This window comes from Platalea leucorodia, assembly GCF_965183815.1.
Source record: "Platalea leucorodia genome assembly, chromosome: 11".
In the NCBI taxonomy this organism is placed as follows: domain Eukaryota; kingdom Metazoa; phylum Chordata; class Aves; order Pelecaniformes; family Threskiornithidae; genus Platalea; species Platalea leucorodia.
In genome coordinates, this window is record NC_138833.1 from 18,830,677 (window position 1) to 18,857,812 (window position 27,136).

At 42.8% G+C, this 27,136-nt stretch overlaps 1 protein-coding gene across 2 annotated transcripts; it reads left to right on the forward strand.

Moving 5' to 3' along the window:
• The first annotated feature begins 1,323 nt into the window (after positions 1-1,323).
• On the forward strand, positions 1,324-27,136 carry G3BP1 (G3BP stress granule assembly factor 1). 2 transcript variants are annotated; one of them, XM_082323915.1, is made up of 12 exons: positions 1,324-1,427; positions 17,187-17,300; positions 18,554-18,635; positions 18,997-19,170; positions 19,995-20,085; positions 20,589-20,682; positions 21,065-21,269; positions 22,042-22,143; positions 22,767-22,878; positions 23,303-23,428; positions 23,516-23,646; positions 26,055-27,136. In XM_082323915.1, the coding sequence occupies exons 2-12, from the start codon at positions 17,206-17,208 to the stop codon at positions 26,259-26,261; spliced, it is 1,419 nt and encodes a 472-aa protein (XP_082180041.1). In that variant the 5' UTR covers positions 1,324-1,427; positions 17,187-17,205; the 3' UTR covers positions 26,262-27,136. The 2 variants fall into 2 exon arrangements, with proteins under 2 accessions (XP_082180041.1, XP_082180042.1); XM_082323916.1 differs by having other exon boundaries at positions 23,537-23,646.

The window sequence follows — 27,136 nt, forward strand, 5'->3', positions numbered from 1 at the left end:
GGGGAAGAGGAGGCTGAGGGGAGCCCTCATCGCTCTCTGCAACGGCCTGAAAGGAGGCTGGAGCGAGGCGGGGTCGATCTTTTCTCTGCAGTAACAAGCACTAGGACGAGAGGAAACGGCCTCAAGCTGCACCAGGCGAGGTTTAGGTTGGTTATTAGGAAAAACTTCTTCACCAAAGGTTAGTCAGGCCCTGGCACAGGCTGCCCAGGGCAGTGCTTGAGTTCCCATCCCTGGAGGTATTTAAAAGCCGGGGAGATGTGGTGCTTGGGGACATGGTTTAGTGGTGGCTTGGCAGTGTTAACGGTTGGACTCGATGATCTTAAGGGTCTTTTCCAACCTCAACGATTCTGTGATTCTACGAGTCTCCTGGCTCTGCCTGGGGTCTCCCGGGGATGGGCAGGGGAAGCCAGCCCATGTTTCTCCAGCCTGGAGATGGTGACCACCGCCTTGCCTGAGCAGCTGGGCCTGTTCCTGGTGGAGGTGGCCTTGGCTGCAGCCCTGCACGGGAGCCCTTTAGCGTGAAAAGCTCCTTGTACCCACTCCCACAGGTGGTTTCTTTCAGGTGAGCGGGCCAGTTGTGCCAGGCCCGTGGGTGCCCTGGCCTTAGGCCTGTGGTGCAGATGAGGCTGTGGCGGCCGGAGCAGGCACAGCCATCCAGCGGGGCGGCCCGTTCGCTCTTACGGGTCTGCGGGGGCCGGGGATTGGGTGCCCCCGTGCTGGGGGAGGCAGCCGCGGAGCCTCGGCCCACAGCACCAGGGCCCACCGACCCTCACCGCCGCCATCTTGGGCGCCGTCCTCTTCCCTCCAGCAGGGGGTGGCGCTGGGCGCGGAACACCGCCCCTCGTGGCGCGTTGCCTGTCCCTTTAAGAACGCCGGAGGTGGCCTGTCCGTCAGGGCCCGCCGCGCTCTCCCATTGGCCGCCGCGCTCTGAGCCGCACAGGGGGCGCCGCCCCGATCTATAACGGGGTTTACCAGCACCTTCTCAAGGGCGCTGCTGTGCGGCTCAACCATACTACGGCGTCAGGCCTGCCCCGCCCTTCGCGCCTGGTAGCGCGGGTAGCGTCGTCCTATTGGCTAAAGGGGAAATCTATCAGGTCTCGTCCCACCCCGACGGGGGGAGCGCCACCGCCCATTGGTTCTGCTAGGTGTCGGTCACTCTTACTGCCCCGCGGAGCCAAGCCACATGGTTGGTAGACTGAGCTGCCTCTCAGCTATCCGCCCGCCTCTTTTCCCACTGTGGGCCAGTTAGCATCCGAGTGAGCGCGACTGCCGTTCTCTGATTGGCTGGCCGCCTCCCGTTGGGGTAGGTTGCGCGCCGGATATATCTAGCCGGCGGCAGAGCACGCCGTTGCGTGAGGTGCTTCTCGTCCGCCGGGCAGGCCTGTGGTGAAGCGACGCCTCCCGCTCCTGTCCCGCTCCGCCCGCAGGTGAGGGGGAGGGCCCGCGGCCGCAGGGGGAGCCGGCGGGAGCCACCGGCGGGGTCACGTCCTCCCGGGGACGGCTGCGGGCCGCACGCACCGGGCCCGGCCTGAGGTGCCTCCCCCCCACCCGCCCCGGTAGGCCGCGGTCTGGGGGGAGGGGGGAGCTGCCGGTGCGCCCTCGCGCTCCCGGCGCCGAGGCGGCTCCCGCTGTCCCGGTACCGCGAGTGAGGCCCGCCCGATCCCGGCGGCGCTTTGTGGCCAGCGCTCTCCCGTCCGAGCCCGCGGACGGGCTTTCGCAGCCCCCCTGTGGGGCTCTGGAGCGGGGCCCGCAGGCGGGAGGAACCTCCTGGTCCCGCGGCGCGCTCGGAGGCGGGAGCGGGGTACCGCGGCGCGCCGCTCGGCGAGCGGTTGCTTAGAAGGGAGCGTTATTTGCGGGGGGAGGCGGGGGGGATCGGCTGTTGACGGGCCTTCATTGTGCGAGTCGAGGTGTGGAGCTGCGAGCTTTGTTCTCGGCTCTACAGACGCCGGTGTTTTTTCATCCGCGTTTTTTTGGGGGGGATTTTTTTGAGGGGGGTGAGGGTTAGGTGTGAGACGACCCAAAGCCTGGCAGGTACCTGAGGTAGCCCCTTTCAATAGTTAGCTGTAGCTGTAGATTGAGGGACTAATACTGGGTACTTACAGAGTGAGGTTGTCCGTACTGCTGTATCAGATCGTAGGTGTCTCTCTCGCTCTAACTTCATAGATGAAGGGAGTCATAATTCGAGCAGAAAGAGAGCATGTATCTTACCCTGACTTGCCGCATGACCTTGGCTGGATCCGAGATTAAGCCAAGATTTAAATGCGAAGTAGTGCTTGTATGAAGACTTTCTGGTCTCTAGTAAGGCCCTAGATATCCTTGCTAGAGAAAGACCAGGGAAAAGGCTTCCATACATCTTTCAAGGTACATTTTAGTCTTGATCTGGATGATCTAATACGTTATTAATTCTTAACGGGCTTACCTGGTGACCTTTTATGTTAAGGGCTGCATGCATACAGTAAGTATGCCTTACAAAGAAAAGGTTATTTCTTGTTTTCACAATTGGTTGAAAGCAGCACTTGCAGCAAGACGCCATGTTTCCAGTGTATGCTATTTTTGTCTAGCCTGTGCTCTCACAGCCAGGAGTGACAGCTTTAGGAAATGTGGACACTGCTATCAGGCTCTGAAAACTAATGCTTCCAGGTGCCATAAATCAAACGTGGTGTATGTGTGTTGGATTGTTTTTAGCTAACACGACTTTTTAGATTGGTGTCATAAAGAGAAGGGAGTGCAGAAGTTGACAGACAAAAAATGCATTTCAAACCTTTTCAGAAATCTTCCGTTTGACCAAGTTTTCATTTTTCTTATTCCCTCTCTGTAAAGCATAAGCCTGATGATTTTGCTAAAAAGATAGTTCTGTGATACTGGTGGCAGGATGTTCACATCCTGTGAGCTGAACTCACCTTTTTCTGGGGTGTTTCAGTCAGTATACTTAATGTTGTGAAGTTGTGAGTTTAGCTTAAAAAAAAAAAGCTTAGTGGATGGAACATATAGCTAAATTGAAGGCTAGCTCTAAGTATTTATGTGCTTAAGGCCTTACATCCTAATAGTCACAGAGCATCTTTATGATGATCTCCCAACTTTTTTGATAGCATCACATGTTCCAGGGACTAGTTTGTCTGAAAGGCAGTGTTAAAACATGCTAGAAAGTGTAATTGTACAAAATCTGTTAGAAAAAGAATCAGATCAACATTGGAACCTTCACAAATGTGTATCTTATTTTTAAGTGTAAATCTTGTAAAATCTTCTTTTAAAAAGAATCTTGTATACATTGAATGCTAAATAGTGGTCTCCAATTCTTGACTTGTGTGAATTAGGCAACTACCCTTTCTTTTTTTTTTTTTTGCTAGATTGTATTCTTTTAAGTGTGAACTCCTTAAGTTGAAGGCTAGAAAATGTAATTAAAGTTAAGGTAGAAGACCTGGTGGACAAGATTTCCTTTCTCTATGTGGGTCAGGTGTAACCATCAGGATCTTCTGTAGGGATTCTTTGCAGTTGGAGTCTAAGAAGCAACAAAAACATGCAAGGCTTGTTTGTGCTGTAATTATAAGACCACTGCTCTACTGTTCATTTTGCTGCTGGCACAACAGCATCAATAGAGTTCAGCACAACTGATGGTACTCTTAAGTTTGAACATCTTAGTTTTAAACATGAAATCTTTATGCACCTGCTGAAACAGCAAGCTCTTTGTTGGTTCAGAAAGCTAGTGTTTTCTTTTTCGCCTTTTAGACTGTAAGGCAAACATATACAGAGGAACACTTTTTAATGAAAGTTAAATAAAGCAAAGATGGTGTTACAGTACGTACTGGTATTTCTGTTCATAACAGTAGTACCTGTTGAGAGAGCACTCAAAAGTTGGCATAAATGGCTTGTTTGATGAGTTAGAAAACATTTGAATTGATTATTCTCATTTTTAATATTAGAACCTGAACCTTTTTGCCTGACTAAGTAACATGATGAATGAAGAATCAAAGAGAAAAATCAAAGTAGAGCAGGGCTCTGGCAGGGAGGTGCTAGTTGTTATGCTGGCTGTAGTCTGCTGTGCTTGAAACAAACCAAAGGTGAAAGTGATAGTTCTGTCTAGAAGGCTGGATACTTTCTAACAGGCGCCTGTGTAGACTCTCCAGAGTTGAAGTAATTATTAACTTCTTGTTGGAACTACTAATAGACTTGATAATCTTCAGCTACCTCATTGAGTAATTAAAAAAAAAAAATAAAAAATTAAAAAGTCTGATCTTCAGCTACTCTAAAAGAATCCCTAAAACTTTGCAGGCAGTGAATATTATACTGGTGTGAGGTCCTAGTTTTGCTATATTAAGTCTGGACCTCTTCCAGAGAGACATAGCTGGTGGAGTACTGCTTTCAGAGCTAGAAGATTATGAGCTGTCAGTTATGTACAAATAATCTGTTACGAACCTGATTCCTTGCTGAGGCAAATGTAGAATGCTGGTGGCCATCTTCCATTTTCTTCTGCAGTGCCCTGTACTGTTTTCTCATTTCACTTATGACTGCTATTAGGCTGACTTTCTGTTTTGTTTTTAAGTGTCTAACAGTGCCACGGTGGATCAGTCTTAAGTTCTAGGATCCAGTCTATATATGAAGGGTAAGAGTCTTCTGTGCCTAAAATGGGTAGAGGTGAAAGAGTTGACTCTCTTAACAGGTATCTGTTGCTTGACATGCAGAAAATATTTTGTTGAATTGTAATCCTGGTGATTTTAATCCAACTGGGAGTGAGCTTGAATTTCAGTGTAACGTCTGCGTAGCTAGGTGTTCTAATCTGCCTCTTCTGACTGCTTATGAGTAACTCTTGCTTTTTACTTTAAGAAGCTGCAATGGAGCCAAATGGAAAAATCACAGACCTAAGAGAAGAAGACTGGACCTGCTGCCAACTTCATCGAGTTGTTGGAGCAGCTCTTGGATGTCAAAACAAAACCTGTTCTAATGGCAAAATCGTAGGGTCTAAGTAGCTACTTTATCGCAAAGCAGTCTGGAGAGCAGTATAAGCATAAAGCTGGCTTATTTTTCATTAAAAAATGAGTAAAGAAATCATTCATACTAGCACTATCCTACTACCCTTTAGGATGAAATTTGCATGTTTGAAAATGTAATTTTACAGAAAAACATTACTTCTAATTGTAGGGTAAATGAGATTGAAATAGGTCCAGCTAGAAATGAGGAAGTCCTTCACCCAGGTATAGAAGAAAGCCTGTTTTGGAGAATCTGATTCAGGATTATTAAAAGAAGTGTAGGAATATTTCTGTGAATTCTCAAGGCCTTGAGTTTTGAGAGAACTCAGATGTTCAAGAGGAGTTCACTTTGTACTTCCATCAAATAACAAGGGCCTTTTTTTTCTGTAATGCTAAATGCAACATAGCTATCTTTCTCTGATGTTAAGTGTTACTTGTTGGGCTCCAGGCAGGTCATCTAAGCTTAACGTTACAGCAGGTCCCTCTGCAGCACCCTTGCTTAACTTTTTTTCAGTGGCAAGATTATTTCCAGCTTATATCTATCAAACTGAAGGAGGATATGTGCAGCTCCCAGAACTGTTCTAGTATGAAAAGGAGAGGGGATGAGGCATGTTCCAATTATTTTGGAGCTGTTTACCTGATTACAGCTTCTCAGCAATTGAGAACTGTACTTCTGGAAATGTGCAAAGGAATTCAAAGGAATTAGTGCACATACAGACTATTGTGACTGTCTTGGGGGCAGCTGTTGTTGGAGGATGATCAAATTGTCTATATGTGCTTTAAAAATAAAACTATTGCCTGACCTCTATGGCAAGACCTATTGCAGGTGAAGTTGTCTCATGAAAAATCCCCAAATAGTGATTGAGCTTCAGGTTGTACTTCTGAGACTGTGTGCAAGTCTGTTTTTAATGGCAGAGTCCTGCCACAGGAGGAATTTAGCAAAGTAGCTATCGGTCCAGGGCTCTCTTCTTGTCTTCTGGGCATCTAGAAGTACCAGAGATTAAGATGTCTAATTTGGTGCTTCAGTATTTTTTTTTGTTGTTTTTAGGCAATAAAGCTTAGGTAATAGGAACTTAAATTTGTGTGTCTAGTTCTAGAGCTTCTACCTTGCCTACTCTGTATCACCTTTGTGTAACAAGTAGGAAGCTTCTGGTGACTTCTTGAGAGATGCAAAGCCATATTGAGACATATGAGAAACATTTCACTTCCCCCATCATAAGTCTATAGTGTACATTATTGAAACAAAAGTAAATAATAAATGTGAAACTCGGTGCACTGATCTGTTTGTAACATAAGAAATAACTTGATATCTCTTCTAAGTTTGACTCTTTTTCTCTTGTGACACAGTAGAGCAGAACTTTCCAAAAAGTAAGGCTAAATACCTTAGTTGCAGTCTAAAGAAGAACTCCAGATATTTGGCTACTGAAAGGTGACCCTTGCTGGGTTATGGGCATAGGGCAGGTGTTACAAATGTTAATTTACAGTAAAACCTGTTTCTTGCTGCTGAATCTAAGCAAGGACTCAAATGCTTATGCTGCTTCTGCAGAAATGCTATCCTCCCTCTCTTTGCATCACTGAATAGAAGTGATGATTGTGTGATACAAAGTAGAAAATTGGAAGCCAGTTGAGATAGCTTTAAAAAGGAAAAAAGAAGAAGAAGAAAAAAACCAACCAAACCTCAAACCCACACCAAAATAGGCCTGGCACTCAGGGAAGGCAAAGTGTTTTGAGGGGAGAATCCAAGAAAAACAACTTGGTGAGAAACTCATGTGATATCACTGACCTTTAATACCAAATTTTTAAGATTCTTTCCCCCCCCACCTTTTAAACAGGACCTAATTTGCTGTCTGTCTTTGGGCAGTAGGTGGACCGTTATGCTCCTAACTACAGGAATAGTATCTAGTATCTCTTTCCTTCCCCAAATGAACATTCCTTACTGTACAGGTATGGAGGCTGGTCTTGACTAGTTTAACTTATGTTTTAGGTAGTCTTTATATTTTGTTTCCCTGTTTTTAAGCTTAATGCTCTAGAAATTATATTTTTCTGAAATGGTTGCTGTTCTTTTAGATTCTGAGTAACAGCAGTCGAAATCTTCAGTTTGTGTCTCTTGCTTGGCAGAGCTGAACAATACAAGAAAAAACTGAATTTTGTCTACAAACTGGCAGACTCTATCATATCCATCAACTTGTGGATCACACTTAGGTTTGTTAGCAAAAACACGAGCTGACTTCTAGAATGACAGCTCTTCTGCAGCTTCATGGTTTGTTTATTTGTATTCTTATAGTGTTTAAAGGGCTATGCGTTGCTGCTGAGTAAGGCTTCCCATCTGCCACTGGCAAGCAGAGGGGTTTTTCAGTACTAGCATGGGCAGTGTTGAATGTAATTCTGAATTATTTTTTAATCTTGTAATGAAAATGTTTTTCTCGTGCTTAAATTTGGATTGGTTGCTTGGATACTTTGATTATAAATTAGTTAAGCTTCTAATTTCATTTTTCTTATCCATATGTTGGTGTAATGTCTAGCTTTTCTATAGTGTCCCTCATCAGTATGTCTCAGAGCTTCAGAAAGGGGTTCAGGTATTGCTCTGCCTTTCTGCAGCATCAGGATAATTAAGCACAGAGAAAGCTGTTTGCCCAAGGATGCAGCATTCTGGTTGCTGGGTGATTATTTTTTTAGGATCCAGCTCCTTGTAATACCTCGAGTACCCTATGAACTTAGGCGCTGCCTGTCTTTGTAGGTTGTGTGGTTGTCATACAGTAGACACTAGTCGCTGCAGTGAATGGAGAAACGGCTGTGTTAAAACATGGATGTGGATCCTCAGACTTATTAGGTGTTGGTTTTAAAGGTTATTAATATATCTAGCACTTCACACCGATCTGATCTCGGCTAGGGAGTGCCTGCTTCTGGAAGTTCCTAGGGAATACATGTATCTTATGGACTATCTTAATGTTTCCAGAAGATACTAGTAAGAGTTGAATGCTGGTAACCTCACAACTTGTTCCAATTTGATCTTCAAATATTTCATTATTCATTGGATAAGTTATCCCATCGCTCAGCTTTCAGGCTCTGGCTTCCAAGTGTTTTGCCTCCTGTGAAATAGTGCTGCCTTTAAGATAACATCTTTCAAGCAGAATACCTCCGAATCTGTCAAAATACAGAAAAGTTGAAGTGGTTGCAGGCAGGCAACTGTCTGTAATGGCTTCTGTATAAAATACAGGCTGTATTGCTGTCACACTGTTCCCTGTGACATTGTCTACTTTGGCATCCAGTGGGAGGCAAGTTTTAGTGTTTTGAGACTTTGGTTGCCCACTAATTTGAGGTGCTTTTTCAGCACTTCATAGTCTAGGCTTGGGGTCAACAACTTATTTTTTGTTCCCCTCAGATAGTTAGGGCTGTATTAAAATAAGAAGTGTAACTCGCCTCTCAGTGTATCTGGTATCTTGTAGTGTTTTAAACGTGCACGCAGCATGGGCAATAAGCAGGAGGAGCTGGAAGCCATTGCGTGGCAGGAAAACTATGATGTGGTCACCATCATGGAAACATGGTGGGATGACTCACACAACTGGAGTGCTGCAATGGATGGCTACAAGCTCTTTAGAAGGGGCAGGCAAGGAAGGAGAGGTGGTGGGGTAGCCTTGTACATTAGAGAGTGTTTTGATTGTCTAGAGCTCAACAAAGGTAATGATAAGGTTGAGTGCTTATGGGTGAAGATCAGAGGGAAGGCTAATAAGGCAGATATCCTGGTGGGAGTCTCTTATAGACCACCCAACAAGGATGAGGAAACAAAGTATTCTACTGAATTCTGGCTGAAGTCTCACAATCACTAGTCCTTGTTCTCATGGGAGACTTCAACTTACCAGGTATCTGCTGGAAATACAACACAGCAGAGAGAAAGCAGTCTCAGAGGTTCCTGGAGTGTGTGGAAGATAACTGTCTGATGCAGCTGGTAAGCGAGCCAGCCCGGGGAGGTACCCTGCTGGACCTGCTGTTTATGAACACAGAGGGCCTGGTGGGCGATGTGGTGGTGGCTGTCTTGGGCCCAGTGACCATAAATGATAGAGTTTTTGATTCTTGGAGAAGTAAGGAAGGGAGTCAGCAAAACTGCTACCCTGAACTTTAGAAGGGCAGACTTTGAACTGTTTAGGAGTCTGGTTAACAGAGTCCCTTGGGAGGCAGTCCTGAAGGGCAAAGGAGTCCAGCAAGGCTGGATGTTATTCAAGAAGGAAATCTCAAAGGTGCAGGAGCAGACCATCCCCATGTGCTGTAAGATGTGCAGGCAGGGGAGAATACCGGCCTGGCTGAACAGAGAGCTTTGGCTGGAACTCAGGAAAAAAAGGAGAGCCTACCACCTTTGGAAGAAGGAGCAGGTAACTCAGGAGGACTATAAGGATGTTGTGAGGTTATGCAGGGAGAAGATTAGAAAAGTGAAGGCCCAGCTAGAACTTAAACTGGCCATTGCTGTTAAAGGTAACAAAAAATGTTTCTACAACTATATCGGTGACAAAAGGAGGGCCAAGTAGAATCTCCCTCCTTTGTTGGATGCGAAGGGATACGTTGCCAAGAAGGATGAGGAGAAGGCTGAGTCTTTAATAGTCAGACTGGTCATCCTCAGGGTTTTCAGGCCCAAGAGCTGGGAGATGGAGATAGGATGCAGAATGAAGTCCCAGTTGTCAAAGAGGTGGCAGTCACTGACCTGCTCCTCCACCTGGATGCCCACAAGTCCATGGGGCCAGATGGGATCCACCTGAGGATACTGAGGGAGCTGGCAGAGGAGCTTGCCAAGCCCCTTCCCATCATTTATCAGTGGTCCTGGTCAACTGAGGAGGTCCCAGGTGACTGGAAGTTAGCAAATGTGACACCCATCTACCAGAAGGGTCATAAGGAGGATCTGGGGAACTACAGGCCTATCGGCCTGACCTTGGTGCTGGGGAAGGTCACGGAGCAGATCATCTTGAGTGCCATTACGTGGCATGTGTAGGACAACTGGGGGATCAGGCTCGGCCAGCACGGGTTTATGAAAGGGAGGTCCTGCTTCACTAACCTGGTCTTCTATGACAAGGTGACCTGCTTAGTGGATGAGGGGAAGGCTGTGGATGTTGTCTACTTGGACTTTAGTAAGGCCTTTGACATTGTCTCCCACAGCATTCTCCTGGAGAAGCTGGCTGCTCATGGCTTGGGTAAGTGCACTCTGTGCTGGGTTAAAAACTGGCTGGACGGCCAAGCCCAGAGAGTGGTGGTGAATGGAGTCAAATCCAGTTGGTGGCCAGTCACAAGTGGTGTTCCCTAGGGCTCAGTACTGGGGCTGGTCCTGTTCAATATCTTCATTGATGATCTGGATGAGGGGACTGAGTGCACCCTCAGTAAGTTTGCAGATGACACCAAGTTGGGTGGAAGTGTTGATCTGCTGGAGGGCAGGAAGGCCCTACAGAGGGACCTGGCCAGGCTGGATCGACGGGCCGGGGCCAACTGTATGAGGTTCAACAAGGCTCAGTGCCGGGTCCTGCACTTGGGTCACAACAACCCCATGCAACGCTACAGGCTTGGGGAGGAGTGGCTGGAGAGCTGCCTGGCAGAAAAGGACCTGGGGTGTTGGTTGACAGCTGCCTGAACATGAGCCAGCAGTGTGCTCAGGTGGCCAAGAGGGCCAATGGCATCCTGGCTTGTATTAGGAATAGTGTGGCCAGCAGGAGCAGGGAGGTGATGGTGCCCCTGTACTCGGCACTGGTGAGGCCGCACCTCGAGTACTGTGTTCAGTTTTGGGCCCCTTACTACAAGAAGGACATTGAGGTGTTGGAGCGTGTCCAAAGAAGGGCAACAAAGTTGGTGAAGGGTCTAGAGCACAAGTCTTATGAGGAGCGGCTGAGGGAGCTGGGGGTGCTCAGCCTGGAGAGGAGGAGACTGAGGGGAGACTTATTGCTCTCTACAACTACCTGAAAGGAGGTTGTAGTGAGGTGGGGGTTGGTCTCTTCTCCCAAGTAACAAGCGATAGGATGAGAGGAAACGGCCTCAGGCTGGCCAGGGGAGGTTTAGGTTGGATATTAGGAAAAATTTCTTCCCCGAAAGGGCTGTCAGGCCCTGGCACAGGCTGCCCAGGGCAGTGGTTGAGTCTCCATCCCTGGAGGTATGTAAAAGATGTGGTGCTTGAGGACATGGTTTAGTGGTGGACTTGGCAGTGTTGGGTTAATGGTTGGACTCAATCTTAAGGGTCTTTTCCAACCTTAATGATTCTATGAAATATGCATTTCCTTGAAAAGATTTACATTACTCTTCCTACTTGAGCAAGCTGGTGTAATGATATAAATCCCCAGTTGAGATGGGCACTGGAATTTGCCTAGTGATGCAAGTTTAGCTTGTTTGTGTTTCACTATTCACTCTGTAATGTTTTGTATCATAGTTCACACAGGTACCAGCTTCTCTTTTTTTTTTTTTTGCTTAGTCAGCAGCACTAGCAGATGCTAGTCATGTAAAGTGTATGGAGAGTTGGAATTAACTGGAATTGCTTTGCTTTTGTTGTTTAACTTTTAATCTATATCATACCTGTTGGAGGCATATTAGGAGTTTTCTTCGTGATTTTATCTGTACTGGCTATTTTTTTTTGTTGTCCAAAGCAGCAGTAGTAACTGCTTCTAGTGCTGGTTACTCGATATAGATAAATGGTTTGTGGCTTTGAACATGCTCACCTGTTGCTAAGCAACTTGGAGAAATCCCAAATGACACTTAATTACGCAATCCTATTAACTATTGACCAGACCTTTAATGTCTAGCAAAATTGCTGTTTGCCAGCTCTGTAGTGCGATGTGCTTAGATACGGACACCCCTTTTTCCATGTGAGATGCTCTGGGTGTTTCTTAAGTTTTCCAAGAGCCTTTTTATGTTAAGGAATTAACTGATATTAAAATGAGGGAGTAGAGTTGCATGAAAAGTTTGACATTCTGGTTTAGAGGGGAAAAATACCTTCATCAGGGTAACGCATCAATCATACTGTCAGAGTTGCTTTTGTATAGTTAAAGTTGTAGAAATGAAAGATGTGAATTTTATTTCATAGAAGCTGATGAGGTTGTTGGAAACAGTGTAACAGCTCTATGAGAATCTTAGTTAAGCCTGTAATTAGAAGGATGGGGGGGCAACATGACTGTTTCGGTAGCCTGTAAAGATGGACAGGAATGTGGTATCAAATGAGTCACCTTATAGCACACGGATAGCCAAAAGAGAAAGTGTGAACTGCTATAGGGTTGTTCCCTGTATCTGCTGTGTAATATTGCAATCAAACAGAACTATAATGTCTTATTTTAACTATGGATTTTTTGAGACTGCTGCTTGTATTGAAATGCAAGTCAAAAACATGGAAATGAAGATGGCAGAGAACAAAGGCATAAGGATAATGTTACAAACACAGTGGCCTGTTTAGAATATGCTTCAATGTAAATTTTAACTTGTCTTTCTGTTAGTAGTGACGTTTTTCTTGACAGAAGATGTTTAATATTGCCTCACACTTTAGGAAGTGAAGTTTGGGATTTTGACTTGCATGTTTTACTTCAATGGAGTCTGGTCCTCTGGCTTGTTACATAAGGCAAAGTGGGTTCTGCAGTCACTGGTTGTCTGGGAGCCTGAACATCGTGTGATGTACATTAGAGAGATTTTTGTTGTGTAGAAGTCTCATAGAAACAAGATTCAGACTAAACTCCTTGTCTGATTTAAAAATAAACAAATTTTGAGTTGAGACAGCAATGGTTAGTTCACTTTCACTGTGTAACAGTTTGGTGAGAAAATACTAACCAATGCTAGCTCTTAGGTGTTCTTGGAGTCTATTATTTTTCTGAATACGAATATGCTAATAGGTTTTGTAAACCTACATCTGAATTTGCTAATAGAGAATTCACATAAATGGCTCTAATTTACATAACCAGACTTTAGAAATTCAGTGCCTAGCATTGATTTTCTGCCAAGTAGGAGCATTGTAACAGATGGCGGAATTTTCCACCAGCCAGGTGATAACCACAGTAAAGGAGGTATTTGTCTTCCCGTAAGTCTCTTGGCTTAAGGAAAGGGCTCAGTTAATGTTGCAGAATTGTTCTAGTATATTTGTTACAATTTGAATTATCCAATTTGTTTTGCATATATGGAGTAATATGAACGTATGTTTATGAATGAATCTTAAATCATCTGATTTTCAGCTTTTCCTGTCAATTTTCACCCTTTGCTCATTATCGCAATTGACATGAAAATGTGTGGATAAGCTGCTATCAGGATTAATGTTGTGACAGTTCAAGCATTTGGTACTATTATGCTCTCTGCAATAGAAATGCAGTATGAAATATTTGCAGTTATTCTTAGGTCAAGGAATAGTGGAGTAATGAATTGCTCATGAGTAGCAGGGAGCAAATATTCTCTCTGGAGATGCTTGGTTTCTAACATTCAGGTTGTGCTGGCTGGAGAGCAAGAACAGATGGCAACTGGCAGTGTAGCAGCAGGTGCAGCAGGAGTAAAACCAGATTGTTGTCGTCCTCCGATTAGGTCATGTAAAGGTTTTTCCCATTTCTTTTCAGATCCACTTAATGAGAACTGGGCATTCTGCTATTCCTCTTTCCATGTTAAGGGTTAGTTCTGGTAGATTTTTTTTTTTTCACCCTTAGCAGTAGGGAAGTCCTTTGATTTTTAGCTTGTAAATATGACAGACGTAATCAGCACAAGCCACTACTTTCAGTATGTCTTCACTACAGAATTGGGACAGCTCTGAACAGCATTGAAGACGATTTGCTAGTGGGTCAATACAGGTGAGGACTCTTTTCACTGAAGAGGAGAAATCTGAAAGAGCTTTTGGTGCATGAGCTGTTGAGATTTGAGTGCTACAGGTAACAGTTTACCATTATGTGAGGATGTCAAACTTTGTACATTCATATTCTAGAAGCAATGAAAATAATTCTCAAAAGAGCCTGATTCAGCACTAACAATTGAGTAGAAAACCAACCTATTGACATCTATCGGAATAAGCTTGAATTTCAGGGGAAACTAGTCTTTACAAAGAAATTAAATGCACCCTCTGCACCCTGCCCTCTCAAAAAAAAACAAAACCAAAAAAACCCAAAAAAAACCACCAAACCAAAAAAACCCAGAGAAAGAAGAGTGAACAAGCAGCATGTGTATGTTCTTTTACATAGAACTCTTGTCATACTCCAAACAGTGATCTTGGGGGATATGGTAGGACTGGCTTTCTAACTGTAAACTCACAGCACGGAGGCAAGTTTTTTAACTGTTGTGGAGCAATTAAGTCTTGCATTGTCAGTTAAGCCAACTGGATCTAAAATGTGGGTCTTGTCTGTCTGCCATTTCTGCTCCCACTGTTTTAGGGTTGTCCTGCCCCTTCTAATGATAGAGCTTCACAAGTGCTTGACAGGAAACAAAGTTAAATGAGGAAATCGGCAGTGGTACCCACAGTTTAGCCTTTCTTTACCTGTGGTGTTTTTTCTTATCGTCTGATAATATTTTGTGGGGATCTAATTTAACATGCACTGAAGGCAAACAAGTTTTATCTTCGAGGTTTTTGTCACTTCAGACTGTGCTTGGTCTTGGACATCTGTATCTGTAATACATTATGCTTACAATTCGAAAGCTTTTTCTAAACCGCAGATACTGGGAACTTCCTAAAATGAAAGCGGTCTGCAGAATCTGAGCGCTTCCTGCGGGCCAGACCCAGCCCTGGAGTATCGCTTTCTTTCTGCAGTTAGCTCTTGAAAATATCCTCAAACAACTGAAAGCTTCTGAATGTACTGAAGAGCCTTTTTCAGGTCTAAGTCATGTTTGGTCTTATCCTTTCTGCTCATTATCATATAAGTAACATTTCCTTGTGTGGTGGTCATACACACACTTCCTACTGAAAGAGCAGGTGCTCGTGTGTATGCATCCTCTGGAGCCTGTCAGATCTTTCACTCCTGTGTTTAAACTTACAAAAAGTGCATTTAAAAAATAGAATGGGTAGACTTTGCACTTTATTTTTACACTTATAAAATGAAAAAGTTTGTGTGGGGTTGTGTTAAAAGCAGAGCAAAACACATCAATGTATGCAAAATAGAGCAATCTTTGTTGTCATGTTAATAGCATTCTAGTTGTATCTTCTGTTTTGAACCTTAAACTGCATACCTCCCAGGGTAGGAATTTGTGTACTGGATCTCTGACTAAGCTGGATGCAGTGCATGGTGACCATTGCTGGGAGTTTGGGTGTGATCATATCCTCAAATATATTATCTGTATGTTCTGCTAGTATGGATAAACATTGCCTTGTGTCTTTTGATTACAGTATGTTGGGTGTTAGACCACAGTTTGAGATACAAGGAATTTGCCGGGTTGATTTGGACATGGCTTTATCCAAAATACCAGCTTCCATGTTGTCTTTTTTGTATGTTCTTCTCTTTGGGGTTTGAAGCTTCTGGTCTGCATTCCTGGTACATCCAGCAGCGTGGTTGTAACTTCCTTTGCAGGCCTATATATGGTGTGCATTTGAAACTGTCACTGTAATAACACTAACCTAGTAGGTCACCTCTGTCTTTTGAAGCTATAGTCTGTTGTCAGTTCTTGGCATTTAAAGGACTGCTTCTCTGAAATTCAACAAACGTAATGGAAGTGTCAAACAAGATCCTTGGATGAACTGGAACAAAGCTTAGTATAAGTATATGGGAGAGGCAGTCTGTTTTTCTTCCTCCCTGCTTTGTTCAGAGGATAGTTGTGGGCAGCTCTGTTTGCCCAGGATACAGGATGCTGTTATGTGTAGTGACAAGAGAAAGCTTGTTGTAACGTAACTGCCTAGGCATGAACTTTGCAGACTCCATCTGGATTAGTCTGTGCAGAAGGACTACTTAGTTTGACTTCCTTTTTTTAGTTGATGCTGCCCCTTCTTGCAGCTATTTGTAGTTGTGCAGTCTTAAATAAAAGCAGATAAGTAAATGATGACTGCTGAATTGTTTTTTAGAGGTCTCTAGTTAGTAGTGTATTGGTTTTGATTTGCACAACACCTGAAATATGTGCATATTGAATTTGCATACTGTGTGTTTGGGAAAGTGGTGTGTAGGGGAAGGGATTGGGGGTCAGTAATGGGGAGAAAGTTCTTCCAGCTGCTACATGTGGCCTTTCGATGCCCTTTTGGACAACATCTGCTTGGCTCACTGCAGATAACACTTTTGGTAGCTCTTTACTGTCAGCATTACAGGGCCTGAATAGTTGCAGGAAAATTAGCTCTCGTATATAGTCTGTGATACATCAACAGCAAAACTGTCTGCAAAGCGCTCATTCTGCTACCTGTTGGTATAATTTGAGTAAGAAGCAGAAAATCTACTTTTGTTTCTGTATTAGGTAGCAAGAATATGCTCTGGTACCAGTTTGAACCTATTTTGTATGAGTCTGAACACTGTGTATGAGTATTTGAAAGGAAGGAAACACAGGAATGTGCTTTGGTTTTGACAGACCTGGACTGAAGATACACATATTGTGTAATCTACCTGGAAAGCCTTTCTTTTTGTAATTTACAGATCCATGGAAATTAGGTAGAAGGTACCTAGATGGATTTGTCCCCGGGCCTGGGTATGGGTGGTACTGTTCATTTGACTGGTCTTCGGGATTTAAGTGAGAGGTGACTTGCTGAGCTTGGTGGAAGCAAGGGAAGAGCAGCATGCCTTTGTTTGTAGCATAGTAATTTTAATATAATCTGATATTCCTCTACAGTGCTTGTTACTCACAAGCAAGGAGTGCTGTGCTGCTGATAAAAATAGATTGGACTTGTTCTGATCTTTTAAAAATGCCCTTAATACAGTAGCACAGGCTTTGCCTTAGAACATCTGACTTTTAATTCTGATTGTGAAGTCAAGTGAGGTAAGTAGAACTTGGATCGACTGTAAATGACTTAGCCACTTAGCAAATCCTCTTGAAGAACCGTACTTGCTTGCCACCTGCTTTTTACTGAGGGTATGTAGGATGATTAAATGCTGACATGTTATGAGGTAATCCCCCTCGCCCATGCAGCCTCTCCTACCACTGGTTTGGTACCCAGCAGTCCTCTCCTCAGCACCAAAGGCTGATGACTCGGAAGACGTATCGGTTAAACTGCTTACTGTGGTAAAACTGCCAATGGGTTTTGGTGCCTGCTTTCCACTGTGATTATGTAGCTTATGCTATCAGTATGTGAACAGCAATGTGAAATGCTCATGTTTTATGGAGCTTTTGATTTTTCCATAGTTTTCAGTTGACCAAAGAAATGGTGATGGAGAAGCCAAGTCCCCTGCTGGTCGGGCGGGAATTTGTGAGGCAGTACTATACTCTGCTGAACCAAGCACCTGACTACTTGCACAGGTAAAGCTCTGCTTCGCTTTATTATTTGGTTTTCTGTGAGATTTTCTGAATTTGTATGTTAAAATTGATGAATGAGGTTATTACCACGTCTTGGCTTGCTGAATTTGGACATTTAAAAATCTAATTTACTCAAGGCAGACTCTGGGTGTAGTTTGCTTTCAGTTTTGATCAGCTGGGTTAAAACCTGGATAATAAAGATTACAGGAATTCTTTCAATATCTGTGTTCTGGTTGTTACTGAAATCCTGCTATACGTGTATTCTAAGCAAAAAAAGAAGAAAAAATGTAAATCACAAGTGTGCTACTTCTAGTTGTAATCAATATAAATGAAAGTTGGATAAATGTTTAGTTAAGCATTTTTGTAGTTTGTCTTGATACAATGCCCCTGACTAGAGGAAGAACATTGAAAATAGTGTATACTTGTACATTGGTATGTGTCAGTCATACCAGCAGCTCTTTCTTAAAGGAAAATCAGAAATTACGAATGTGCAGCACGCTACATTCTGTTATCTAAAAAAATTGTTCCTATTTGATTTGACAGGTATCCTACATTGCTAGAACTACCCTCATTTTTGAAGATACGCTTTGTTTTGCTGTGTTTTGAGTAGCTAGACATCAGTTTCTGAAGCCTTCCTTCCCCGAATCTCAGGAACGCATATTCAGAGTATTTCTGCACTTAGGTGGACAGCTGACTTTGTCCATTTGGGTCAGAGGAAAGTTTACAGTGTGCCATGGAATTCAGTTCTAGTCTTTTATCTGCTGGCAGAATGCAGTCCCAGGATGTTTTATGACATTTTAGCTTGTAATCCCTCCGTTATAAAATGGAAGATTTACCTGCAGTACTTTCTTTACTGTAGATGAACAAAGAAGTACCATTGCTCCTTGCTCAAGCTTTAAACTAAACTTGAGGGGAAGCCTTCAGCATCCTGGGTGTTCAGGGTGCTATGTTGCTTTAGGGACTTGGTACAGAAAGGGGAGAATGGGATTGGATCATCTAGCTCCTATGAGACTTAGTTTTGGCTCTTAGTGTTTGGGTATCTGACACATCTGAATGCTACAGCTTACACAGGAGAACTTTGCATTTTCCCTTTTGATCAAAACCCCCCTGCCCCAAATCGCTAACAGGATTATGAAATTGTTTGACTGTATTTCAATAGTTCAGACAGAAAACTTGCTTAAGAGTATAGTGCACTCCAGTGTAGAGGCTCAATGTAACATGGCAAAGCTTAGTGTTAAAATATTTCTTTCCAACAGGTTTTATGGAAAGAACTCTTCCTATGTCCATGGTGGCTTGGATTCCAATGGAAAACCAGCTGACGCAGTGTACGGGCAATCTGTAAGTACTTAAAAAAACCTCACTTTTCTTTCCTTTTTTTCTCACCTTTGTGGTTGAGAAGAAACGCATACCCAGCCATGATTCATACCCCTTTGCCCAAGTCCTTTCTGTAAAAAAAAAAAAAAAAAATGGGGAGAGAAAACTGTAACTGTAAACAGCAATAATTAGGCAAGATATGCTTCGTTTATTAAAGTTCATAATGTAAAATTGCTTGCAAAGCAAACTTACAGCGTGCTGCCAAGCTTTCTCTCTAGAGTTAGGGAATGTGTTTTGAAACAGTGTTTTATGTTTTTGCTTTCTTTGAAAGCTAACTTAGCAGAAATGGCTTCTGCAGTGTAACCTGTTTACTGTCCTTTCATAGGATATCCACAAGAAGGTGCTGTCATTAAACTTCAAGGATTGCCACACAAAGATTCGTCATGTGGATGCCCATGCTACTCTCAACGATGGTGTTGTAGTCCAGGTGATGGGAGAGCTCTCCAATAACATGCAGCCTGTGCGCAGATTCATGCAAACATTTGTACTTGCACCTGAGGTATGCTGTATTGAGTGCTAGAGTTATTATAGAGCTTCTGGTATGTCAGGATTAATGAGGCCTGCCTGGTTCAGTGTTGGAATCTGAACGGTTAGACTGGGAGGGTAGCTTGCCACAAAATTCAGCAGTAATGTTCTGCAGATTCTGTAGGAAATTACACCACTTCTGTATGGTCATATGTTAATCTTGAATATCATAATTACAGTTATAAATATCCTAACTTTTGGCTACTAGGTATGTGCAATACGTATTTTTTTCTTAAGCATTTTAAAGTTACTTTATCTTTGATTTGCCCTCCTAGCAACTGGTCCTCTTAAAGCAAAGAACTACTAGAAAGAAGAAAATGCTTCCTGTTGTTTGAAGACATGGGTTCCAGACTTTCTTGTTGTATAAAGTACTGACTTAGCATTTGAGGTGGCTTTTAAATAGACACCTTTGAACAAAACAGTTCACATAATTGAAAATGGTAGTGAAGACAGAAGTATTGCAAGATTATTTTATATTTCAGTTTGACTTTGAGCTAAGAATGGATACTTTAGACCCCAGAAAGTTCTCGCTCTTACTTTCAGTGTTGTGAGCTATTGGAATTAAAAGCACTAATGCAACTTTATTCTCATTGTTCCATGCATGCTTGACTTGCTAGTATGATGCATCTTCCCCTCCCCCCTGCCGAATAACACACTTTATTGAAGGAGACAAGTTTGGGTTAATTTTATGTGGGAAGGATGATTTACTCAATTTGCTCTTGTTTTCTCATTATTTCAGTTTTTACATTTCTGCAATTGATGCAATTAAATTGGTTCCTCCCTTTGATTTTCTTCTAGGGTTCTGTAGCAAACAAGTTTTATGTCCACAATGATATCTTCCGCTACCAAGATGAGGTTTTTGGTGACTCTGACACCGAGCCTCCAGAGGGTAAGTAGCAGGAATTTTTGAATGGTTCTACTGGTGTTTGTTTCTGGGTTTATACCAGCACTCCATTCCCAGACCAGAGGAAATCTTGGTGCTGGAGAAGGCAGATCAGCATTAAGCTTTGTGTTCTATTTTTTTTTCTTGCCTGTAGTTTCCTTGCACTCCAGCAAGGAGTTGTGACGTGCAGATGATTGTTATTTTTCTGGCATATTCTGTTTCTATTAAAAGAACTGTAAGACTTATTTTAGCAGTTGCAGTCAGATTTGTAGGCTATAAATCTGCCTCTCTGAAGTATTTGGAACATGTTGTTTGACGTTGGTCAAAACTGAGCAACCAAAGTGATAGCAGCAGTATAAGGAAATGTCTGTTCCATGTCACATCTTGATAGTGCTTCCTGCGTGCTCTTCAGCAGAGACTTCACCTGCATGTTGTGGAAGATGCCTTGCATTGGAATAGAGTACTAAAGATGTGTGTGGTGTATTTTTTCCTTTTCTAACTTCATTTAGAATCAGAGGAGGAAGGGGAGGAACCTGAAGAAAGACAGCAGACACCTGAGGCTGTTCCTGATGATACTGGTGCTTATTACGAGCAGACTGTCAGGTAATAATATCTTATTAGATGAAGTCAGATGCTCTGTAATACAGACTGTCTGTATAACAGGTCAAATGAATTTATTGCTACTTATGATTTTCCTCTTTGACAGTCAAACTTCTGTTTATTGGGCAGCTGAAACCAAAGTGCTGCTAGGCTGAACGCAGAGACTCTGGATTTTCAGTAGATGCAATGCTTTTGCTGCTCTATAGTGTAACAATGTGAAACTTGGATCCCTGTGCCCTATTTGCAGATTGGCCTTGTTCTTCTGAAATGTGATGTGCCTGACATCTGTATCGGACAATTAGCATTACTTACCTGACTCAGTAATAGAAATCAAATACAATACCACCTCTTTTTCTTTCTTGCTTTTTGTGGTGCTGTCTAATAGCAATGACATTGAGGAACACCTGGAAGAGACGGCTGCAGAGGCAGAGCCTGAACCAGAGCCAGAACCTGAACAGGAACCTGAACCAGAGGTGCAGGAAGAAAAATCTGAGCCGGTATTAGAGGAGTCGGCTCCAGAAGAGACTGTGGAAAAGAGTCCTTCTCCAGCTCCTGCTGATCCAGCTCCTGCAGTGCAAGAGGACTCCAGGGTAATGACAGCGGATGGCTCTTTTCTATGATGTGGTGGCTTTGTCAGTATGTTTAACTCTGTTTTGTAGAGCATGATCCTCTCTCTGGCAAGAGGAAAAATATCTGGAATTAAAGTGTTTTAAATGCTTTGTAATTTTTCCTCCCCTGCCCAAATTACTCTTCTCATGACTAGTTGCCTCCTTCCCATTAGTTCCTGCACAATAACAGGTAGTTGAAATTCTAGCTAGTAACTAGTTGGTTAAAATACCAGGAGCTAAGGTAAGGATTTGCATATTTGGTAGGTGTGGGAACTGTGGCAGCAGTGAGAGGCTCAGATTCTTTGTTTGTAAACAGAGCTGCTGAAATTCTGAGCAGACTGCAACCAACATGCTGAATAAGGAAAAAGGGGGAAATGTGACTTTATTTCTACCTGGGGATTTTTGTCACTCTTCAGTGTTAAGGGAGGCAAAAGTGGACAAATGGGTACTCAGGAAACCAATACTTCGGTTAACCTTGATGTGATACTTGGTCTTAGGCCACTGCTATGTCCTATTTCAACTCTACGTAGAATTTAGAAATAGGGTGGAAGTGTGACTCTGTTGTCATTACACTAAGTCTTTTGAGTTGAAATGATTTGAAGGAGGTTGTGGGGAAACTGCTAGTGGCTGGATCCAGAATTTCAAGTACAGGTTAAAATTTGTTACTATGATCCTGTGTCTGCTAGCTGTACTATCAGGAATATGTTTCAGAAGGATAAAAGCATCTGGAGTTGAGATACAATCTTTTTTTTAGACGTTTTCCTGGGCATCGGTAACCAGTAAGAACCTCCCTCCCAGTGGAGCTGTTCCAGTATCAGGAATACCACCTCATGTTGTGAAAGTACCAGTCTCGCAGGTAGGAATTCAGCAGCCGGATAAGTTTAAGTGCTAAACTGACTGACAGTAAACTGAGGTGGGGAAAAAATATGGTGAAATCTACTTGCTTATGATCTGAATTCTCAGAGACTCGGAAGACTTTCAAATTCAATGTTTCATGATAGACTTCACAAAAATGTTGTTCCTTGGCTTTTGGGTTGAAAAGGAATTGTTTCTCATGGAGGAAAACTAGAGAATGTTCATGGGAGTGCTGGATGTATCTGCTATCTAAAATGGTTACACCTTCTTAACGAAAGAGGCAACTTTTCTAATTTTTTTTCACTGCCTATTCATGAATGAGATTTTGTCACGAATGAGTTGATGTAATACAATTTAGCTGCGTAACTGCTGCTGCACTTTGGGCAGACATGCTTCATTGTATGTAACTGTGAATGGGGGGAGGTTGAAATTCTAACTTACTCAAGTGATATGTTTGCTTTTAGCATATAACCCAACATGAGCTAACATGCATTTTAGTCACAGGTGGAAAGAACTATGACTTTTTGCCCTGTATTTTCAAGTTACTTTATCTAAGCTCTTAAAAGCTGAACCCTACTGTTAAGTCTGATTCTTTCCTGTTAACTCCTTTTTGAATTTATACAGCCCCGCCCTGAGGCAAAGCCTGAATCTCAGACCCCACCTCAGAGACCTCAGAGGGATCAGCGAGTGAGGGAGCAACGAACAAGCATCCCACCACAGAGGGGTCCTAGACCAAGTAAGAGAAGCTACAAAGAGTAAACTGTTGTTTTCTGCTATTTGATGGTTTTGGGGAAGCAATACAACGATTAGAGCTTTTAAAATCTCATTAATTTTGTCAGTAAGTGAATGATTTCTACTTCTGTGGATATGGTTATTTTAGATTATCTTGGTGTGAATGTCTGGCAAGCTTCAGAGCTGAATTTCACTAGCATTCTCTTTAAGTATCTAGGTCTCTACTCAACTGTTTGGCTTCAGTCAGGTGATAAAAAGCAAACAGTTACAAACTTGCTAGGGTAGAATGTTTACCTGTGTTTATATATACGTGGATAAATAGAGTGTGTATTCTGATTGTTTTATAAGGTGCTAATTCTGACCATGGCTTTTTTTTGTTTGTTGTGGGGACTGGCTTTTCTTAAACAAGTTTTATTTTTCTGTTCAAGTTCGTGAGGGTGAACAAGGTGATGTGGAAACTAGACGGATTGTGAGATACCCAGACAGTCATCAGCTGTTTGTTGGGAACCTTCCCCACGATGTGGATAAAACTGAACTTAAAGACTTTTTCCAAAGTAAGTTAGTTGCTTTACTGTACTCTCGGGGTTTGGGGGTTGCAGCCATAAGCGTGGTCAACAGAGCATTCTAATGTATGACCCAAGAACTTGGCTTTTCTCTTGCAGGCTATGGCAATGTTGTTGAACTCCGCATCAACAGTGGTGGAAAGCTCCCCAATTTTGGGTTTGTGGTGTTTGATGATCCTGAACCAGTTCAGAAGATCCTTAGCAGCAGGGTAAATAAACTTCTAGTCAGTGGTTTTTGGTCTGTTAATAACAGGCAGTGTTTTTCAGATTACTCTAACAAGAAAAGATTCTACTTGGTCCCTCTCTTGGTCCCTTTGCCCTTTCTTAAGCATCTTCATGTAAGTGGGATGTCTTTCCCTCCTATTACCAAGACTTGTGCAGCATTTGTACAAATTGAGTCTTTTGTCATTGAAGTAGCTTGTAACAACTTAGGTGAACATGAATTTATTCATTATAGAGCCTTTTTACAATGGGAAGTCGCTGAGCTCTACACAGGAAAGCAGGTAAAAAGCTTTCAAGAAGGCAAGGTAGAGAGAGTCTGACCCTATGGACAAGTAGAATCTTGTTTGTTGAAGAGGTTGAAAGGGAGAAGCTATACTAGTGTGCAGGTTGAAAAGAATTTCTGCTAACAAAGGCAGGAGGTACCTGCTCAGCTTGTTAGTGATTGCTAATGCAAAAAGTGCACCCTGTGACTGTACAGTGTGGTGGTAGGCAGTGAATCTGGATGCACCGTAACAGCTGTGCAGTGTGCGTGCTTAGAACCTAGCTTTTCACCAGACAGGGACATCCTTTCTTCATGTCTTTACTGTACAGCAGTATTGCCAGCATATTTATGTTATTAAATTGAAAGGTAGCTTGAGTGCAGATTTTTAAGCCTTGAGACTTGGTCTGAGTTTGGGATATCGCTTGTCTTCAGAGACCTTCAGCTGTGGTATGCTGGCAGCTTTTGTGGCAACACTTGATGAGTTAGTGCATGTGAAGCCCAGCAGCCCTAGAAGCTCTCACAGGGAGCTGGTGATTCAAGATTGGAATGCTGATGGAGAGTTGCTTCCTTAACTGCTTTCCTACTATTGTGAACTGAGCAGTTCCAATGTGGCAAAGTGTAAAACAGGTCATCTGAAACCAGTGCTAAAAGTAGGTTGAGTAAATCTGGTTGACTTTGGCCTGAATTGGTGTGGGAACAAGTAGTACAGTGGCAGTGGGTCCTTAAGTCATTTCTTAGCTGCAAGCAATATGTGAACACCTTCAGCAGTGACTTAAACTTGCATGGTTGAGTTTTTGCTGAAACAAACTAGAGATGCTCACTCATGAGTTCTCTTGCAGTGGGAGAGGTAGCGAAGAGCTGAGTGCCAGACGTCGTGTCCAGGGAATGCCAAAGGCGCACTCAGCCGAGGGATTTCTGGCCTTTGTTTACTTGTTCAACTGTGCCGCTTGCTGTAACTGGAGCTAGAGAAGAGGATGGATGCTGGCTTCCAAGTTAGGCTTTGAATGTGTAATAAGCTTTCAAAGTTGGTGCACTCAAAGTACCCTTTCTGCAAGCCCATGTAAATGCTTAAATTATAATGGATGGGCATGGTTTTCTGAAGTAAGATTTTTTTTTATATAGACTTAACTCCTGTAAAAGCAGTTTAACACCTCTACCCTGCTTTGAACAGCACTAAATTCTGTTTGTAGTATCCACTGTGTGAATTGTTTTGCGAATGGGCCAAGTGCTTTGAGCAAACATAGTCCTGAAACAGCAGGGCTTTCTTCAGGATAAGCTTTGTTATAAATGAGTTTAAAAGGCTTTGGTAGACTGTTAGCCAGTGAAGGTAAACCTGATGTCTGCTACCTGTTTACACTGGAGTTGGTAATAAGGCTGTAACATGATGCTTTGATCTTTTTGTCCAGCACGGCTGATGGCTAGAGGGCAATGTACTTCATCCTTAGATCTGTTCTATAGTCAGTTCAGTAGAAGTGAATGGCTAGTCTTTCTATTTGATGAGAAAGCATTGTGCCTGTGCCAGTGATGGATCATATTTTTCGTTTTCTTGTCTGTTACACAACTGCAGGAATAATTTGGAACAAGTGAGTCCTTATTCCTGTAGTTCTTGGATTCTTGCAGACTACAACTTTTTGTCTGCAATGAAGTTTGCAGACTGTTGTGGTCCTGCTAGTCTCTGTTCTTGCTTCAGTGAGGTTTCCCCATCAAGTGACCACTTGCTGCTGCAGTTCTAAAAAATTGAGCTTGACCTAAGTGAAAGACTTCACTGACAGTGTCTGACATTCTTCATGCCATAAGAAAAATCAACTGGGACTCTGTATTGTGGCAGATTGTGAATTGCCACATATTAATGAAAGTAGGTTACTGTTAATAGTTCAAGTCCTTTTAGAAAAAGGTGTCAGTGCTCAGTGTTAAGCCTGAGATTGCTTTTCAAGTGTCACTCTTTCACATCTTTTTTTATCTTCTCCAGTAAAGCACAAGACTGGATGCATAGTTTGACTATCACCATTTTGTAGTAACCAACAATAAACTTTAATTTCCTTTCATGGAGAGGAGGATATGAGACAAGGTTGCAGAAATGTGCTTGACATTGAAGAGTTGTTAATGAAAGTACCTTTTCTGCTTTTGTTGCAGCCCATCATGTTCAGGGGAGAGGTGCGCCTGAATGTGGAGGAGAAGAAAACACGAGCTGCCAGGGAGGGTGACCGCAGAGATAACAGACCACGTGGACCTGGAGGCACTCGTGGGGGGCTGGGAGGTGGGATTCGAGGGCCTCCACGTGGAGGAATGCCCCAGAAGCCAGGATTTGGAGCTGGAAGGGGGATCGGGCAACGCCAGTGAATGCATCGCGGATGTTGACATGGTGGCGCAAACCCTTTTTCCTGCAGATTTGTGAATTTCAGCCTTGGGTATCTTGGAATGTGGCCCTAGCCTGTTATAGACTGCTACGTTTGATACTATTTTGGCCCCTTTTTGTTTGTGTTATGGTTTTGTGATTATTTTTTCTAGTCCTTGTCCCAGATTCCAGCTTTGTGGAACAACTTTTTAGGAAAAGTGGATTTTAAAAAGAAAAGAACTGAATTTTCTTGTTCACCTCAAACTTATGGACTGGATTTTTTTGGTACCAGTGGTCTTTCCTAAAGGAATGTCTCTTTATTTTTTCTTTTTCTTTTTTCTCCCCCCTTTCTACTGAATTTGGGTGCATTTCAGTCAGTGGAATAATATTTCACGTGCATGCGTTCAAGAGCCTGTAGGAAAACATAATACTTGGCAAGTATTTCAAGGGCAGAAAAACAAAACTATCGATTTATCCTTTGAGGGTCGTATGAACATCCTCTGGTCCGGAGATGTTGCCACTTGAAAAATTGACATTCACCTTTCTCTCTGTGGCGCTGTAAAAGTGGAATAATGGGTATCCGTAGAATCTTTTTTTCTTTTGATACATGATCACGGAAAGGAATTCAAACTACTGTTTTACCACTTTAAAATTTTGGATTGTGGGATAGGTTTTAAATGTCTAGAACTTGACTCTTAAAACACTTTTCCTGAACTTGTGAAATTTTTTATTGAAATAGGGAGGTTTTTTTCATGTTTAGTTTGTATTTGTATAAAAAAAGCAAAATTGTTGTGCCTTCTATTTATCTCTCATTCCAGTCTTGGCAAATTGTTTAAAAAAATAAAAATAAAAAAGGTCTAGATTTGCTTTATCAAGTCAA